This window comes from Eptesicus fuscus, chromosome 17, assembly GCF_027574615.1.
Source record: "Eptesicus fuscus isolate TK198812 chromosome 17, DD_ASM_mEF_20220401, whole genome shotgun sequence".
NCBI lineage: Eukaryota > Metazoa > Chordata > Mammalia > Chiroptera > Vespertilionidae > Eptesicus > Eptesicus fuscus.
The window spans coordinates 38,459,329-38,477,404 of NC_072489.1; the positions used below are offsets into that span (position 1 = coordinate 38,459,329).

At 41.5% G+C, this 18,076-nt stretch overlaps 1 protein-coding gene across 1 annotated transcript in view; it reads left to right on the top strand.

Annotated features, from left to right (window-relative positions):
* Positions 1 to 18,076, top strand: part of PLCE1 (phospholipase C epsilon 1) — a 257,012-nt gene that overhangs the window by 100,988 nt on the left and 137,948 nt on the right. Inside the window, exon 2 of the mRNA XM_008144085.3 lies at positions 5,513 to 5,801. Within this exon, the coding sequence (XP_008142307.2) occupies positions 5,513 to 5,801 (289 nt within the window). The remainder of the gene's footprint in view (positions 1 to 5,512; positions 5,802 to 18,076) is intronic.

Here is an 18,076-nt window from a genome sequence, read left to right on the forward strand (position 1 = left end):
CTCGTCTGTCCGTGCTCGGCAGCGAGTGGAGCCGTCCCCTCAGCCGGAGACCGCCGGGGGAACTGCGCCGAGCACGTTCCAGGCCACCATTGTGTCGCCTGAGCCGTAGTTCTTAAAGTGTGGGTCACCGGCATCAGCATCATCCTGCGTACCCCTCTCTTTTATTCTAGTTGTAGAGCATCTGCTCAGCCAGCCCCCCGGTGGTTCTGGCTGGTGTCTGCTCTGCTCTCCCGTCGTAGTCTCAATATTGTTGTGGTAGGCAACGATCAGGCTGCCGCCCTATGTCTCCATCTTGGTCCTCCTTTGTACAGTTAAGTCTTGATTGTTGTTGGTGTCACTGGGAGGAATTGTCGTCCAGGCCAATTGGCCGTGAGGACCCTCTTTGTCCATATAGGAAGAGTTGCTGTGCAGGAGACATGTTTGTGGGCCGGGTCTTGATGCAGCAATGCCTTGGTGCTCACTGAGTCTGCCTCTAGAATGCCTCCCTTATGCAAGTGATTGAAATCTGGTGTCATCTCCCACCAACCACTAGATGCCCTCGTTTCTTGGTCTCCAATGCAGTGTGGGTCAGCCACTACCTGAGGCACTCAGCAGGAAAAAGCTTCTGCTCAGCTTGGCTGGGGCGGAGCTACAGGGTGGAGCCTACAACATTGGCTTCCTGTCAGCCCCGCCCTATGAGGCTCCTGTGTCTGTGTCCCTCTGTATTCCTTGCAAACACCTCTGAGAGAAACGCGCCCTGGAATTTCGCCCACTGCCAAACAGTCCAGTCCCTCCCCTAATGAATCTGGACTCCCAGATTCTCGCCTGGAACTGGGTTTCAGTGCAGTTGGAACTGGGTCTCAGCGCAGTCTGGCGTCCCTGTCTCCTTCCCAGCAGGGCCACCCAGTGGCGCAGGCAAAAGTCCGTCCTCTGCGCACCTTCCAGTGCGCGCGTCTGGAGCCGCCGCTTCTCTGTGCCTCCGCCACCACAGCCCAAATTCATTCCCCCAGCGTGCGCCTGGCTTCCCAGGGTTTCGCCCGGAACTGGGGTTCAGTGCAGTCGGAACTGGGGTTCAGCACGGTCCTGAGCTTATGTCTCCTTCCCGCTAGGGCAGTTCAATGGCGCAGGCAACAGTCCGTCCTTTGCGCCCCTTCCCGTGCGCGCCTCTGGAGCTCTGCCTTCCCCTGCTCCTCTGTGCCTGCGCCCCACAGCCCAGATTCATTCCCCCAGCCTGCGCCTGGCTTCCCAGGGTTTCGCCCGGAACTGGCGCTCAGTGCAGTCGGAGCCGGCGCTTAGCGCACTCCGGAGCCTTTATCTCCTTCCTGCCAGTGAACGCCGGCCAGGCCGTCAGCCGCCCCCTCCTCTCCGGCTCCATCTTCCCCGCAGGCGCGCGCGCTCGTGTCTCCGCCAGTTTCTCCATACCTCAGGCTTTTACGGCTCCCCCGATTGTCCCCGTGGCCCTCTCCTTCCCCCCAGCTGTGGGCGTTTCAGTCCGCCAGCTCTCCTGTGGTTCTGGACGATGTCAGTTCTGACCTCTAGTTGTGCCTTTGAAATTGTTGTACCCGGCTGCAGGTTAGGTGTTTCACCTATGCCGCCATCTTGGTTTCTCTCATCCAGTATTTGTATAACTAGCATGCGTCAGTCCTGATCTTTGTGGGACCTGCTGATCTTTTTCTGGTCTTTGCGATGGAAGCTCATAGCTTTATTCTTAGAGTTCTTCATCTTTTATTTTGTCAGACAAATTTGAAAACTTGGAAACAGTGGCTGACAGCAATACTGAATGGTTACTTAATATGTACATAGCATTTATATATGTTGGAGGTGAGCGGCAGTGCTCCTTGAGAGTAGAGACCATGGCTTTCTCTCTGTATCCTTGGCAAGTAGCCCAGGGAAGAGCACACAGATGACATGTTAGAGGACCTCAGTACATGTTTATTGTATGTATCTACAGCCATGTCCATATCCCATGAAGGCAAAGGTCACAGACACATATGCTAATGGTGACCAGATATTGACCAGGTGTGATCACGAGAGAATGATGGGAGCCTATTAGAGAACTCATGCCATATGTAAGGTCTAGTCCTTCACACCACGTGGGAATACTCGGTGTTGTCAGATTATTGCATTTATCAGAAGATGCTGTAACTTCCGATTTTATGTAAACTGTCCTGATTTTAAAACAGTGTGTCAGATGAAGCAGATCTTTTGGGTAAATCTGGCTCATGGCCCACCAAATTATGACCTCCAGCACTTGTTGGCCCTTCTCTATTGCATTACAACTGTCCTGAAGGCCCGTGGAGGAAGGGGAGCCACAGAGTAAGGCAGAGACAGAACAATGAGATGACAATTGAGGCAGGATTTCAAGAAAGTTGGGTAATTGCCTGTTTCAGAGAATCCACAAAGGTCAAGGGAATGAGAATAAGAAAAGGCCATTTGACTAGAGCAAATTATTTGGTATAACACTATATTCACAGGCTGTGTGTTCTTTAAAAAATTTATGGACAGATAACATGAGTATGAGTAATACTCAAACACTCAAACAAAATAAAATGGATATCTTCACTCTAAACTTTTAATTGTCTTTAATATTCTAATATGTATTGTAAATCTTAAAAAGGAGAATATTTACTAAGTTTTTCAAACTTACATGATCAAGGAGTTTTTATTTCATGCAGCCTCTCATGATCTCCTAATTTGAGGAAAACCTTTTTGGGAAAGCTGGATACGGGGCTGAATGAGACATTGGGAATCTCTGAAGGCATGATGTGGGAACTGGAATGCATAACATAATGAGTAAGAGCATCTGAGCCAATGGAGGAGCAAGCAAGAAGAAACTAGGTCTACTCATTAGTAACTAAGAACTGTAAGCATATTAATCTTGTAACGTAAAACCTTTTTAGCATCATTTCTCTGCTAAAAACAAACAAGTAAACAAACAAACAAAAGTGAAGAGTTTGTACCTCTGATGGCTTAAAGCTCTTTGCTTGACATTCAAGAATCTCCTTTATTGGGCCAACTGGCCTTTCTAATTTCTCCTCTGCTCTAAATACCCTGCTCTGCTCACTGTCCTTAGGACACATACATTTCCTCTCACCCTTGCTTACCATGAGAGTTGCCTCCCCCAGCTGCTCCAGTTTGGTTGTGCCTATTTTCCATGGCACAGCTCAAATCTGTTTTACCTCTGAAGCCTTCTTTAGCCATCAGATCTCACTGTGAGTCCTTTCCCTGAACTTCTAGAGCATTTACTTCTGAAGGGTTGGTTTGAGACTTAGTGTGTTGTCTCGGTGTTGTCAGATTATTGCATTTATCAGAAGATGCTGTAACTTCCGATTTTATGTAAACTGTCCTGATTTTAAAACAGTGTGTCAGATGAAGCAGATCTTTTGGGTAAATCTGGCTCATGGCCCACCAAATTATGACCTCCAGCATTAGGCACTTGTTGGCACTTCTCTATTGCATTACAACTGTCTTGGAGATTGCCTGTGTGATTTGGAGTTGAGAGAAGAAAAGCATGTTTTGAGCTCTGCAGCTCACATAAGGTTAGGAGATTGCCTGTGTGATTTGGAGTTGAGAGAAGAAAAGCATGTTTTGAGCTCTGCAGCCCACATAAGGTTAGGATGATATTATCCAATGGCACAAAAGAGCAAGGGTATAACCCCGTCACAATGAATTTCGTAGACTAGGCTCTGTTGTTACACAACCATCTGCTGTTCCCTGAGAATAGTGGAGTCCATTCTTTTCTTGCCCAGGAGTAATGGGCCCCATTCCTATATACCAGGCTGAGCACTTTACATTGTTGTCTTGGTGAAATCCACAACATTCATAAGAAGGGACCTTAGTATCTCCATTTTACAGAAGAGGAAACTGTCTCTAAACATTTAAGTCAGCTTGCTCATGCTCATGTCCAGCTCTCTAGCTGGTCAAGGTAGAATCAGGCGTACAACCCCATATACCTGATGCCAAAGCTGAGCTCTTTCTGCCCTAGCACACCACCTCCATGGCCGCACTGGCCACCAGAAATTTAATGACAAAGAATTAAAGCCAAAGAATTCACACTTTGCCTTCAAGTGACAAGTATATACCAGTAGTCAGAGGAAAGCAGAGTAGAAATCTAGTCAGGATCCGCATAGTTTGAATAATTGGGGTGTTTTAGGTACATTCTAAAAGGACCTAGCACAGCTTAAAAACGATCCTCTGAGGGCCTGTGCATCCTGGTTAAGGTGAGATTTGGAGTGTGTAGCATTATGGGGGCACACACATGGCCTGGAGGGTGTTGGAGGATCTTCTCTTCCCTGGACATTCATTGAAGTCACAGGACAGGGTGACTTCCGTTTCCACTCCACTATGAGCTCTTTTGCGTATCACTGGACTGTGAACTCTTTGAGGGGAGAAACTGTCTTAATTCACCCAGGCCTGACACATATCTGTTCTATAAACACATGATGATTATGTATTGATTTGATGCATAAATAATAAGACAACCATGGCAAGGTGCTCAAGGTGGCATGATTAAAAAAACAACAACAATATAGTCTACCTTTATTCCACCGCCAGAAAGCTGGATTAACTCCCATGTTATGTTTCTTCCTGTTGCTTATATACTACCTAGAAGTCTCTGGCTTCCCAGAGACCTTGACAAAACCCCAAACCTCCCTGTGATAATGTTAAACCTCATCATTTTCAGGCCTCATCTTCTAAGTTAGATTGTGAAATCCTGTAGTATATGAGCTCTGTGTTACTCTTTGCCCAGGCCCTACATCTTTCAACGCTATGCCTACATAGAGCAGGACCTATATAAATGCATGTTGAACAATTGCTTTGGCATGGGTTGGAATTATGCTTGGGAACCTGTCCTAATAGTTTAATCTCCTTGAGATAATTCTTGGTAAATTCAGGTTATAAAGGAAGAGGAAATCAGGATAGTGGCAGAGACAGAGCAGGAAGAATGGGCATTATCTGTCAACTCACTCGATGTGGAAAATGAGGAAGTTAGAAAAAGGAAAAAGGATTCAAAGATTTTGATCCAAGCTGATGGACTGAAGGATTGTGACTAAGAGAGAAATATAGAATTGCTCCTTCCCCATGACCCTCTCATTCTCACTTCTGTTTGATTCCTAATGAATGTCAGCTTGCAATATTTCTTGGAGGCAGACAGACCTGGGACAGTCACTTAGGAGAGTCCAAAAGGACCAAAAGGAAAGGTTTGGCATCGTCCCTCTGCAGAAGAGCTTTGCTCTGCTGAGGAGGAGAAGAAATCTGAGCTGAATATATTTTTGGTTGGTACAACTTGTAAGCGCTCTGTTTGATAGCAGAGTTGTTTGAATGGCCTATTTCATAACTACACATAGCTTTCCCAAATAAATGGTGTCTGTAGAATGTTCAGGTTAATACATGAGTCCAGTGCTCAAAAGTGTTTGTGCTTAGAGCGACTGAGCCTTCTTTCTTAATAAGTCATCTTGGCATTTTGTCAACAAGTTAATTTGCTTTTCTAAGAAACTAGATTAATACTTCCTGTACTTTGTGCTATTCACAGATCTACAATGCAGTGAGAAGGGGAGAAGAAACAGAAGATACAATTGGATCTCTTCTCCATTTCTTCACACAGCTCCCAGCCTCTGAGACAGCCTATGAAAGGATTAACGTTGGTCCCTGCTTAAAGCAATGTGTCCGAGACACCGTATGTGAGTATCGTGCCACCCTCCAACGGACCTCCATATCTCAGTACATCACGGGTTCTCTCCTAGAAGCAACCACATCTCTAGGAGCAAGAAGTGGGCTTCTCAGTACTTTTGGAGGATCCACCGGACGAATGATGCTGAAAGGTATGTCTGAAATTTCACTTTTAACTTTTCATCTTCGAGTGCAAAAAAGAATCTGAGTTAACATTTATACATCTCCTGATGAAACATTCAATTCACTTATCAGCAACTTTAAATAAAGGTAGCTGCTTTAAGAGAATATAAAAAGTCAGTCTTTTATAAAAATCAGTTGAAGTGTAAACATTCCAAATAATAAGCCTTACGATTTTGACTTTTTTCAAAAGAATAAATGGTTAAAAAGCTATCTTTAAATTTTTTTTTAATTATTCAAACAGGTGATATCCCCTAGGGGTAGTCCATGACAGATGTCAGTTACTGTGATCAGATGCTCATAAACAAGTGTGGTCACAGTGAAAATAGTGGTTGTTGGGAACAGGAGGAAATATGCAGCAGGAGGGGCAAAAGTAGATTTACAGCTGTGAGTACACAAAACACAGAGTTTATTCTTGTATTATTATTTATTAATTGTGATATTATTTTCCATATGAATAGCTGTAAACCTACATTTGCCTCACCCTGTAGTTTTTTTCTACACAGAATCAGTAGGTTGGTGTTGACCGGAAAAGCTAAAGGCCATCTTCTGATGACTTCCATCTTAAAAAATGAGATAGTTAGGCATTCTCCTGAAAAATGAAAGGCAATGGAAAATCGGGTCCATCCACATCAGAACTTCTCAGCTGCTTCCCACGAGCAGCAGACAGGCAGGTCAGAAATGTCAGCTCACTGCACAGCTGTCACAACCTGCTTGGCAGCCTTCCCTGACAGGAAGCTGCCAACCAGACAGGGACCACATTGAGCAGCATTCCAGTGACTGGGGCTGCCAGGAGCTCGATCTGACATCCGGCCATTTCTCTTAAGGAGAGCAACTCTTGTCCCTCCACAGCAAGTCCCAGACCTGTGACTAGCAGGCCAGTGGCCTTTCTCCAGCCTTCCCCTGCACCACCCTACACATATACACACCCTGGGCAGGCTCAGGAGAGGTATACATCTCCCTGTGTACCATGTGGATGCCATGTTGATTTGTTTTCTGGCGTTACCTTAATTTTTGTGGATTGGTTATAAATGATGAATGAGCAAAACAAAAGATGTAGAAACACTGATTCATGAGACTAAAGGGACAAAACTTGATTTCATATATTTTTTGAGCACCTACTAGGTGCTGGGTGCTGGGTAGGGAACAAAACATAGTTCCTACCCTCGTGAAGCTTACAGTCCCCAGGTGGTAAGCACTCCCCCGTGCATAGGATTCAAGATTTCTCCACTCTGATATGGCTCCTGGTGACTGCCAGGCTTACGTTCTCCATCAGTACTTTTCCTGGGAAGTTGGGCTGAGATTGGCATGCGGAGCTGGCATTGCTTCAATGCCCGTGATATGTGAGGACCTTATCCTTGAGTTAATCAACTGCGTTTATCAGATGCCCACTCTGTGCCCAGCAGTATGTAGTTGTTAGGAGAAATCCTAAGGAAGTGCAAGTCAGTTTACTTGCCTTTAAGTTGCTTATGATCCTAATGAGGAGGCCAGGTTTGCATGCATGAGACTGCAGAGTTGAATGCCAGATAATGTGGAAATGGCTCTAAATGTTCAGAGTTTAGAGAGGGAGTTAATATTCTATGTGATAAATGGCTTGGCCCGAAAGGTGAGACCTAAAACAAACAAATGAGAGACAACAAAAGCCACTTCCTTTCGTCTCCATTAATTGCGAAGGGATACATCTCCAAGACCAAGGCAAGCTGCCTCCAGTCTTACACAGCCCTTTGGGGAGGAAAAAAAGGAGGCTGCTGATTAATGTGGCTATTGCCCTGATAGTAACTTGATCTTAATTGCTATTTGCATTTCCCTGTTCAGATCAGAACTTCATAGACCAACAGTCCCAGCTCTGGGACTCTTTGGACCCTCAGCTAACGTATTATCTCCAAACTGGTGTTTTATGCAAGGGTTTCGAGTTTCTGTTTTGCAGTTCTATAATGGTTTCTGATATCCCTCTGTAAGTGGCTTCTACTGAATAATACAATTAGCTGGTTAGCCTCTGCTCCAGGCATATTTCTGCAGCTCTGGCTTGTTCTCTTGGAAACCTGTTCTAACTTCAGTGCCCTCGCCATGGGGTTTTCAAAGTCTGTCATAAGCCATAGTGAAACATATGTTTCTTCAACATGCAGTGGAAGAAAATGCATCCGAAATTATATGGGTGGTTGAAGTCATGGAGAGATTGTAGAATCTGTAGGTTTAGCATATTCAGTAGTTGGGTCTTGAACTCTGGCAGGGGGTCTGGATGACATACTGGCTGCTGTGACTTGGTTGTTTGCTGCTTTTACTGTTCACTGTGTGACCTGTGGCATTGAGTTGGCCAACAGCTTTCAGCTATGTATCGCTAATGAAAATCTGTGGGAAATGTATAACACACACTCAGTCCCCAGTTTATAAATGGCTTAATTTCCAGCAGTTCAATTCTCAGGAGCTGTGTGGAACCTAGAACACTTTCCTAGAGAACAGTATTAAATATTGTGACTCTAGTTCTCAAACACCTCTTTAATATGTAACACAGTTGAAATCTACACACTTCCCATGGGATAAAGAGAAAAACACAATTTTTAGAATACTGAGAATCAGCCTCCAAGAAAAAAGCAATATAAGTGAGTTAAAAGACATTTCTTGTTGAACAGAAATAATTTTAACTAAGATGAGTAGAAAGTTAAGTTTAAACTTTTATGGACATTGTGAAAAGAACTTTGGGCAATTTCAGAGATTTTAGATGTTGGCATTTGTAGTTCTTTTGTATGGTTAATTACACACAGAAACTCATATCTCTATGAAAGGATAAGGAAATTATCCCAGTCACCTTTTAAAAAAATTTTTTCGTTGTCATTTTCTTTCTTAAAATAAGAGGTTTATAAATGGAATGAAGAAGGGAAGAAAGGGGGCAGGGCAGGGTTTAAAAATTTCTCCCAGAAGTAAAGGGTAAGGAAAATGGCCTCTTTTATGAGAGAGATCATGTTTGATTAATTAAACTGAGTTTGGGAAGGTAGAGAAAAAGGAGGGGAAAAGACAACTACTTGATGATTCCATTTATATGAGGTATTCAGAATAGTCAAAATCAGAGAGACAAAGTAAAATGATGGTTGACATGGGCTGGTGGGGGAGGGCAATGGGGAGTTAGTATTTAATAAGTGTAGAGTTTCTATTTTCAAGATGAAAAGAGTTCTGGAGATGGATGGTGGTAATGGTTGTACAACAATACGAATGTACTTAATACCACTGAACTGTACACTTAAGAATGGGTAAGATGCTAAATTTTATGTTATATGTACTTTAGCACACACAAAAAAATCTAAAATTTTAAAAAGGAGGAGGAACATGTTATATAAGTGTTTGGTCTCAGGTCTATAAAGATATTAGAGAGAATCGAGGTTGTGAAAAAGAAATATGAAGACAGATAGCTTTTCATGTGACCTCCAGGTGGCTCAAGTCAATGTGTCTTCTGGAAGTGAGTATGATTACAGATGAGCGTTGGAGTAACCTGCAGTAGGTGAGACTAGGAGAAGGAAATATCCAACCAGTTGTTCATTATTCACAAGTCAAGAATTGGTAACTCAAGGATTGATTGGCCAGAGTTCTACAGCCTTGCAGCTTGACTGCAATTGACAGGATTCTCCTGCTGACTCTTTAACATCTCCATAAGCTTGCACACCTCCAGTGGTACTGGTGGCCCCAGAAAGACAGCCAACAATCAGTAGACAGCATTCCTGGTTTTATGCCATTAGGGCCACTAAGGATGGTCTGTCTACTAAGTTCAAAGTTTGCCAAATAATGAGAAAGATTTTCTGATATGAAGCATTGATCAGCAAGGGTGTGTCCCTGATTATATGGTTGCTTTCTCAATGGAAAATGGAGAGCTCACACCATTCTGGCAGGGACTTCCACTAGTTTAATATAATTAAGGTCTTTCTACTTCCTGTCTAGGTCCTCTTCTCCCCATTAACCAATGCTTGACTCTCAGGACCCATTCTGTTTAGCAGTGGCAGTCAAAAGAATTATTGACTTCAATCGTCAGGAAAAAGTTTTCTAAATCTATCATCTGCCTTTGTTTCTTTTTTCATTTCTAATGTAATACCTACTGAAAATTACAAAAGCAAGATAAATTCAAAAGGGAAATAAAAGAGTGAGATAATTGATAGTAATGTAAAGCACTTAATAGAAATTAGAAAAATTAGTAGTAATAAGGAAGAGAATTTTCAATATAAGGTAGCTAAGTGTTTTCAAATGTGTATGTTGTACTAGTCAGTGTAATAAATATAGTACACTCAACTCAGTTTCTTTCTTCTCAAATTGTTGCTAAGTAAGTTTATAAATTAAAAGGTCAAATATTCATGTATAACCAGGACAGAGCTTAGTTATCTCTATTTAAATTATGTAGCAGAAAAGAAAACTCCACTGTTCATTTTTAAGCAGTTTGAGTGCATATATGTGTAGACATAGAATAGCTATATTAAAGTTATTGGTCATGTATAGAATGTAAGTAGAATATTAATATGAAAACAAAAGTACCCTACATATTTAATATTCTAATTTGAAAATAGGGAGTATTTTGTTTCTTATAGAAAGATCTGCCCTGGCCATTGTGGCTCAGTTGGTTGGAGCATTGTCCTGCACACCAAGAGGTGATGAGTTGATTTCCAGTCAGGACACAGGCCTAGGTTGCAGGTTTGATCCCTAGTCAGGGGGTGGGTAAGGAGGGTAGCCAATCAGTGTTTCTCTCCCACGTCCATCTTTCTCTTTCTCTCTGTCTCTCCCCCCTTCCTCTCTCTAAAATCAATTTAAAGATGAAAAAAAGAAAGATCTAAAAATGTTTAACTTATTTTACTTGTGTCTTTTTCTAAAGTTAATACCTCTAAGTATAAAAACAATGTCGTAATAAGAATATGCACACACATTTGAACTATGTGACTATACCTCATAAATAATTTCATTTATAAAGACTGTCTTAGTTGACTTCCTCATAATAAAAAAAAAAACATTACCCTTTACATGCCTAGTAGGCAGGGAAAGGTATATGCATAGTTCTAATTCCAAGATTTAAGTTTATTTAAAGAAATTCTCCAACTTTTTGACCTTGAAAATATTTTCTTGATGGTTAAAAGTATGTGTTAATGTAATTTGGGGTATGTTTCTGTACCAGTTAATCAACTAAAAAGTATTCATTCACTGCCCGCTATGGCTTAGTGCTATGTCAACTTTCAGAAGAATGCAAAAGATCACATCTGGAAGTCTTCAACTTGTAAAATAACATTTCTCACCCAAGAGAAAATGTAATACTGGGTTTCAAGGCTACTGAGGTAGCCCTTACTACTCCCAAGAGATTCATAAAGTGATGGGCTATTCAGTTGATGGGGGAGATTGTAGCTCATGGGGCCAGGAAGTTTGGTGGGCACAGGACAAAAGCTCTCTGCTTTGGGACCACAGGTGGTCAGGTGTCATCCAGGAACATGATTCCATGCCCAGGGGTGACTCTACACCCCTACTTATAACCAGGGGAGCATCTCTAAAACACCAGTGGAGAGCAAACTCACCTAACTCAAACATGATTGGGGACATGATGCTTCTTAAGTCAAAATAATTACATATATTTGCGGGGAGATGGAGAGGTGTCAAGCAGAGGAATTATATATTTTTAAAATTTTCTCAAGATGACATACTGCATGTGTGATTTCATTGCAAACCATTCAATGGACCAATGAGGGTGGTACTGTTTACTAATGAGGAAATTGAGTCCCACAGACATTACAAAACTTGCCCAAGGGTGCATAGGTAGTCAGTGATAGAGTCAGTACTTAAAGCCAAGTAGTCTGTTGAGTGCTTACTCAACATATAAAGGGCAATATACCAAGCCCTCTAACTGCATGATTTTATTAGGTCCTCATTGTGGGTTGACTTGTGTCCCCCGAAAGAGAAATGTTGAAGTCCTAATCCAGTACCTATGAATGTGACCTTATTTGGGAATAAGATCTTTGCAGATGTAATCAAGTTAAGATAACATCATTTTCAGTTGGAGTGGGTCCTAAACCCAGTGACCGGTTTTCCTTATTAGAAGGAGAGAAGAGACATAGAAACAGAGCCGTGTGACAGAGGAGGCAGAGATTGGGGTGTTGCAGCTGCAAGCCAAGGAATGTCAAGGACTGCTGGCCACCACTGGAAGATAGGAAGAGGCAAGGAAAGATTCTAAACATAGTCCTGCGAACACCTTAAATTTTTTACTTCTGTGAGAGAATAAAGTTCTGTTGTTTTATACCATCCTAGTAGTGGTAATTTGTTACAGCAGTACTAGGGAACTAAGACTGTCCTTTGGACAACAATCCTGTAAGAAAGAAATAAGTGATAACATTTAATTGAATGAGGTAATTTTAGAAACAAAGAAATAAAACACTGATTGACACCATGGATTGTACTAACATATGAAACTCAAAACAAAATGAAAATGCAGATACATTCAGGGAGTTTCCCAGGCACCTGCTGCCTCAGGGAATCCATATCTACCCTAACTATAGCAGCCCATCCACTCCTCTCTCACTGCCCCATGAAAACATATTCTGTTCTCTCTGCAGTGGATCCCAGCTGGGCTTTGTGAAAAGAGTCACCTGATGGGTTAGAATATCGATCTGGAGTGTTGACTGATAAGGGAAACTCCCCCAGGAGGGCAGGGGCTGGTGGTAACCGGCAGAGGGAATGGAGCTACCAGGTGCAAAGGCATGAGACAGGAAAAGACATAAGTGTTCAGAGAATGGCTGGTCTACCAGGCTGTTCTGACCAAAGCTTGGCGAGTACAGATGGTAAACAGGGAGGCATGGGGCGAGGGGAGAAGATAGGTCTTCAGAGGATGTATTTCATGATAAGGAGCTTGGATTTTACCGTGTGAGTAACTCGAAGCACTGAAGGGTCTAAGGAAAGACATGATTTGATCAGATTGGGTTTTTAGAAAGATCCATTTGGCTGCAGCGTGGGTTGAGGCTCCACAGAATGTCATCCTTAGCCCACCTGCATCAGAATTAAACCAGCAGGATTGTCCAAAATATAGCTTCTGGGCTTCACCCCCAAGCCTACTGAATTTGAGTCTCTGATACTTCAGGTGAGTGATTGGTGTGGAAGGTGGGTGGGGGTAAAGGGCAGTGAGAACTGGAGGTATTTAGGAGGCTGTTGCTAAGGCAGTGTTCCTGGTAGTGTGTTGCTGGCACATTCAGTAATTGGTGAAAATTACAATAAAGGTTCCCCTCCCCCCTCTCTTCAAGCTGATGCAGCCACATACCCACACAGATCATTTAGTGCCCAGCACCTGGGCTGGACTTCAGACCTCTGCTCCACTCCAGGGAGCACCTTCGTGCAATGCACAAAACGTTCACTGTACCAGAACGTCTTGGGAAGCAGCAGAGAAGTGTACCTAAGAGGTAGAATTGATAGAATGTAGAGATCGACTAGGATAAAAGGAACTGAGTCTAAGATGAATGTTAATTTTATTTTTTTAAAATAATATCTAGTCCTTCCAATTTGTTGTTAGTGATTAAAAATTATTAATAGGATTCTTGGATCCTTTACCCATTCCCCTTCCCTGCCGCCATCGCTTCAAGAAATCAAGAAGTTAAGGGTTTGTTAAATCCTAGTTATTGAATTCAGAAAAGTGACTGGTAAGGATAGAAACCCCAGACAGTCACTTAGGGTTCCCATATTTGAGCTGGTCATAAAAATGTCAAGTTCTAGTTACAGAAACTTGGAATGGGCCATATTCCAGAAATTTATTTGCAAGATAGCTATCTGAAACTTTATACTTAGAGAAACAACAGTGATTATATTCCAGGGCTTCCCCAGAAAGTTTGCTTAACACATGTAAAACTGAACTCCTGAACATTTTATTTTTTTAATTTTATTTTATTGTTTAAAGTATTACAAATAGTAGTACATATATCTCCTCCCCCCCCCCCCATTGACCTCCCTCCGGCCTCCTTCCCACACCCCAGCACATGCCCTCACCGCCCTCCCCCCCCAGTGTCTTGTGTCCATTGTTTATGCTTATATGCATGTATACAAGTCCTTCTGTTGATCTCTTACCCTGCCCTCAACCCTCCCCTGCCTTCCCACTGTAGTTTGACAGTCTGTTCGATGCTTCTTTGCCTCTGTATCTATTTTTGTTTATCAGTTTATAATGTTCTTTATATTCCACAAATGAGTGAGATCGTGTGGCATTTATCTTTCACTGACTAGCTTATTTCACTTAGCATAATGCTCTCCAGTTCCATCCATGCTGTTGCAAATGGTAAGAATGCCTTCTTTGCCGAAACTGGTTTGGCTCAGTGGATAGAGTGTCGGCCTACGGACTGAAAGGTCCCAGGTTCGATTCCGGTCAAGGGCATGTACCTTGGTTGCGGGCACATCCCCAGTAGGGGGTGTGCGGGAGGCAGCTGATGATGTTTCTCTCTCATCGATGTTTATAACTCTCTATCCCTCTCCCTTCCTCTCTATAAAAAATCAATAAAATATGGGGGGAAAAACTTTAGCGATTCACTCAGCATTTGAAAAAAAAAAAAAAAAGAATGCCTTCTTTTTTACAGCAGCGTAGTATTCCATTGTGTAGATGTACCACAGTTTTCTAATCCAGTCATCTGCTGGTGGGCATTTAGGCTGTTTCCAAATCTTAGCTATTGTAAATTGTGCTGCTGTGAACATAGGGGTGCATATATCCTTTCTGATAGGTGTTTCTATTTTCTTGGGATATATTCCTAGAAGTGGTATTACTGGGTCAAATGGCAGTTCCATTTTTAATTTTTTGAGGAAATGCCATACTGTTTTCCACAGTGGCTGCACCAGTCTGCATTCCCTCCTGCAGTGAAGAAGGGTTCCTTTTTCTCTGCATCCTCGCCAGCACTTGTCGTTTGTTGGTTTGTTGATGATAGCCATTCTGGCAGGTGTGAGATGGTACCTCATTGTTGTTTTGATTTGCATCTCTCATGTTTTCATATATCTCTTGGCTTTCTGAATGTCCTCTTTCGAAAGTGTCTATTTAGGTCCTTTGTCCATTTTTTATTTGATTGTTTATCTTCCTTTTGTTAAGTTGTATGAGTTCCCTGTAAATGTTGGAGATTAAACCTTTATTGGAGAGAACATTGGCAAATGTGTTCTCCCATGCAGTGGGTTTTCTTGTTGTTTTGTTGATGGTTTCTTTTGCTGTGCAGAAGCTTTTTATTTTGATGTAGTCCCATTTGTTTATTTTCTTCTTAGTTTCCATTGCCCTAGGAGCTGTATCGGTAAAGATATTGCTACAACAAATGTCTTCTATTTTGGTGCCTATGGCTTCTTCTAAGATTTTTATTGTTTCCCATCTTACGTCTAAGTCCTTTATCCATTTTGAGTTTATTTTTGTGTATGGTGTAAGTTGGTGGTCTAGTTTCATTTTTTTGCAAGTATCTGTCCAATTTTCCCAACACTATTTATTGAAGAGACTATCTTGACTCCATTGTATGCTCTTGAACTCCTAAATATTTTAAATGGGGGAAAAAGGGTAATTTTTAATGTTAGTAATTAAATGTTCCCCCAAAACAAACTGGAATATGAAATTATTGTATTTATCCTGAAGGAGGCAGGTTTAATTTAAGAAGGATAAAGAGTAGATGGGATAACCCTGGGGGAATCAAGAAATACATAAATTAAAAGGTAAAGAAAGAAGTTTAAAAATACTATTTGAAGCTGAAACAGTTATCAATAGAAAAAACAAAACTAAAAAATAAATAACTTGTAGTAATTGAGAAAATGGGCCAAATTCTTCATCTTTCATCAAGACAACTGAATATGTTCCTTTTCTTTTCTTTTTCTTTTTCTCTTTGAATATGTTCCTCTTTAAAGGGAAGGGAATATATGAAGAAATTGGGATCTAAGCCTTTTTTAGAGTAAGGAGATTACTGCCAAAGAATAGACAGAGAAACATGCAAAAATGAGGCCTTTTACTTGTCATTTTCTAACCATCTAGACAGACTCGTGGTCGGCAAACTGCAGCTCGCAAGCCACATGCGGCTCTTTGCCCCCTTGATTGTAGCTCTTCCACAAAATACCATGGCCTGGGTGAGTCTGTTTTGAAGAAGTGGCGTTAGAAGAAGTTTAAGTTTAAAAAGTTTGGCTCTCAAATTTCAGTCGTTGTACTGTTGATATTTGGCTCTGTTGACTAGTGAGTTTGCCGACCACTGATCTAGACTGTTTGAATGTTAATTTCCACGTGCACATCCTACATGTATAATATTTTTAAAGAGGCGTTTGGAGTCTATTTGAAGACTCATGGATTCAAGCCCCTCATTTCCAATACTGTTGTTGGCAGCAGCCATACTGAAGACCATTTGTATACCAAGCACAGTGCTAGGCCCTAAGGATAAAATGGTGAGTATATATAGTCTTAACTTTCAAGGAATTCACTTACTAGTGGAGGAGATACACAGATACGCATCCAATTTTAGGATAGTATAAATGTTGTAGTTGAAATAAGCACAGGATTTAGGGGCTCAGATGAAATTCCCTGTACTATCTTGAGTGAAGTCTGAGGTTTCTAAAATCATTTAAAAGCCTGGAGAAATGTGAACACTTATTTCACTAAGGGAAATGAGCCCTCACCTGTATTAGAAACAACTGTTTTTCCTACTTCATTCTTTGCTGATATCATCCTTCTTTCCTCAGAGAAGAAAAGATGCTAAGTACTTATTTCCAGGATTGGAAAAATCTATAATTGGTACAAAATTTAGTGTTTAAGTTAAAATTTGTACATTTTTATGAAGCTGCATTAGTCATTACAATAAAACTAAATGAGATTTTTTTAGTACATGTAACTAATCCTTTGGAGCGTTTCTAAATTGTTTATCCTTTCAAAGAACAAAAACTCATTTAAATGAACTATGGAAATTCTTGTCCATGGGAACATTTATAGAACACAATGGAACATGCTTATAATTTGTTTATAATAACATGTGAGTCAGTAGCAAATATTTAAGAGGAAAAACGAGATCTCAAGATGGTGTGACTCACTATTTAAACTTCTGTTGAAATTGAGTGCTAAAACCAAGAAGTCATTAAGAAATTAGTGGTACAGTTAAAGTAGTAAGAGGACATTTTTAAGAGTGGTTTGTTTTTAATGGACTGAATTCCATTTGACCATCTTCAGGACTGTTTAAAGTGGTTTGCCAACTGGTAATACATAAATTTGGTATTTTGAATCTTTTAACTCTGCATTTCATTATGATTACAAACTGTTTTTAAAAATGTTATTCTATAATATTAATCCTAGAAATGATTCTGTGAAGATCTAAACAGATGTGTGACCCCTCTGAGGCTTTCCCTATGAATTTTAGTCACCAAAAACACCCTTGGTAACGATGGAGGGTATTTTACCCCTGTTATACCAGAATCACATTTTTGCATTAATAAGCAGACTCATCTAAAGTCCATTTCACAGATTGTTGTGGATGAACTGGGAACACGGAGGGGAACTGATAGTGCAAAACGTTTCAGAGACCTGGCAACTCGCAAGGTCTAGGGTTATAGACTGCCCAGTCTAGAACCAAAGCCTTTAACTGGGCTTGATCAGCTAGTAGGGGCAAAACCAGCATTTCATCCCAAGCCTGTTCAATTCCAAAACCCAAGTTCTTAACCACTAAGAAACACTCCAGTATTACCTTCCCCTCGGGTCTCAGCCTCTGTGTGCATGTGCGGTTGCATGACAAGTACAACGTGGAACCCCCAATTTAAACGCAGGTCCATCTGACTATAAAGTTGATCATTTCCTATATCCATGCTGCCTCCTTGACCTCTGAGGACTTCGAGGATATCTCAAGCATTCTTTAATACGGGCACCTCTGAGGGTAGATGGAGGGGTCTTCCCATTTACAGCTGAGTAATCATAGCACATAAGCAAGCACATGGGAGAAGGGACTCCTATAGCTAATGGACCAAGCAAATGTACTCCTCCCTACAAAAAAAAGGGAGGGGAGAGGGCTCAGAAAATATTTGTTGAGTGAATGAATGGATAAATGAACACATGCACACAACTCTAGGCCACCATACAGATACCTGTTCTAAAACAAACCATCAGATTTGATCCGTGAGCATCACTAACATCAAAAATTAATTTATCAGAAGTGACTATTTTTCAAACATCATTTACAAAAATGATTGGGCTGATCCCAGCCCTGACCAATTTGTGTGGCCAAAGGTAGATGGCAGAAGACAGACCATCTGAGAGCCATATGAAGCACATTTAAAC